General features: G+C 55.0%; 1 protein-coding gene across 3 annotated transcripts in view; it reads right to left on the bottom strand.

Annotated features, from left to right (window-relative positions):
* Nucleotides 1-1,136, bottom strand: part of TTYH2 (tweety family member 2) — an 86,656-nt gene that overhangs the window by 40,719 nt on the left and 44,801 nt on the right. For all 3 annotated transcript variants that reach the window (XM_011971923.1, XM_011971770.1, XM_011971846.1), the window contains one exon: nt 760-871. In XM_011971923.1, the coding sequence (XP_011827313.1) occupies nt 760-871 (112 nt within the window). The remainder of the gene's footprint in view (nt 1-759; nt 872-1,136) is intronic.

Raw genomic sequence — 1,136 nt, 5'->3', positions numbered from 1 at the left:
ATTCTTCTGCCTCAGCCTCCTGAGTAGCTGGGACTGCAGGCATATGTCAACATGCCTGGGTTACTTTTTTTTTTTTTTTTTTTTTGAGATGGAGTCTCATTCTGGTGCCCAGGCTGGAGTGTGATGGTGTGACCTTGGCTCACTGCAACCTCCGCCTCCCAGGTTCAAGTGATCCTCCTGCCTCAGCCTCCCGGGTAGCTGGAGCCACACCACCACTGGCTAATTTTTGTATTTTTGGTACAGACAGGGTTTTGCCATGTTGCCCAGGCTGGTCTCAAACTCCTGAGCTCCACATGCCTTGGCCTCCCTCAAAGTGCTGGGATGACAGGAGTGAGCCACCACGCTCAGCCCCTAGTTGTTTCTGAAGACAGTTTTTTCCTCTTGGCATCTCCTGGACCCCACAATACTCGATATGCAGCACTTAAAATGAACACAAAAAATGCAGTGGGGCTGATTTTCCACATTCAAGGCCTCCTCTGACACATCAGAAAGTGCTGAGCTTGCTGGAAAATGGGGTTTGATCCCACAGCTGCCTCCTTTGGTCCTCACCCCCATCCCTGCCACCCCTCTGGGCTTGGGGCGCACAGCTGCCCATTTGCCTCAGCAGAGGCAACTGCAGCACAGGCAGGGGTCAGCCCTCGGGCACCGCACCCCCTCCGTGTGCAGCTGAGCCAGCTGGGATCTGACGGGGCCCCTTACTCTGACCACACTGACCTTGTGGGCTGTGCCTGCACCCGGCCAGCTGCCCGGGAGCCTTACCAGAGCATCGATCCCAGAGAAGGTGTGGTTGGCGTCTTCCAAGGAGTACATCAGCTGGTACACCCCATCATTGGTCTCGCTGTTTCCATAGAAACCAACGCCCACTGCAGCACTACAAGCAAGATCCCAAACAGAGGTTAGAGGTGATACGCAGAGGAGAATGTTTGTTTATATTAAAAAATAAGCTTGGCCGGGCGCGGTGGCTCAAGCCTGTAATCCCAGCACTTTGGGAGGCCAAGACGGGCGGATCACGAGGTCAGGAGATCGAGACCATCCTGGGTGACCCGGTGAAACCCCGTCTCTACTAAAAAATACAAAAAACTAGCCGGGCGAGGTGGCGGGCGCCTGTAGTCCCAGCTACTCGGGAGGCTGAGGCA

The sequence above is a fragment of the Mandrillus leucophaeus genome, unplaced genomic scaffold (assembly GCF_000951045.1).
Source record: "Mandrillus leucophaeus isolate KB7577 unplaced genomic scaffold, Mleu.le_1.0 Scaffold1, whole genome shotgun sequence".
Lineage (NCBI taxonomy): Eukaryota > Metazoa > Chordata > Mammalia > Primates > Cercopithecidae > Mandrillus > Mandrillus leucophaeus.
Note: the sequence above shows the minus strand (reverse complement) of the source record. Positions and strands in the feature narration are given on the sequence as shown.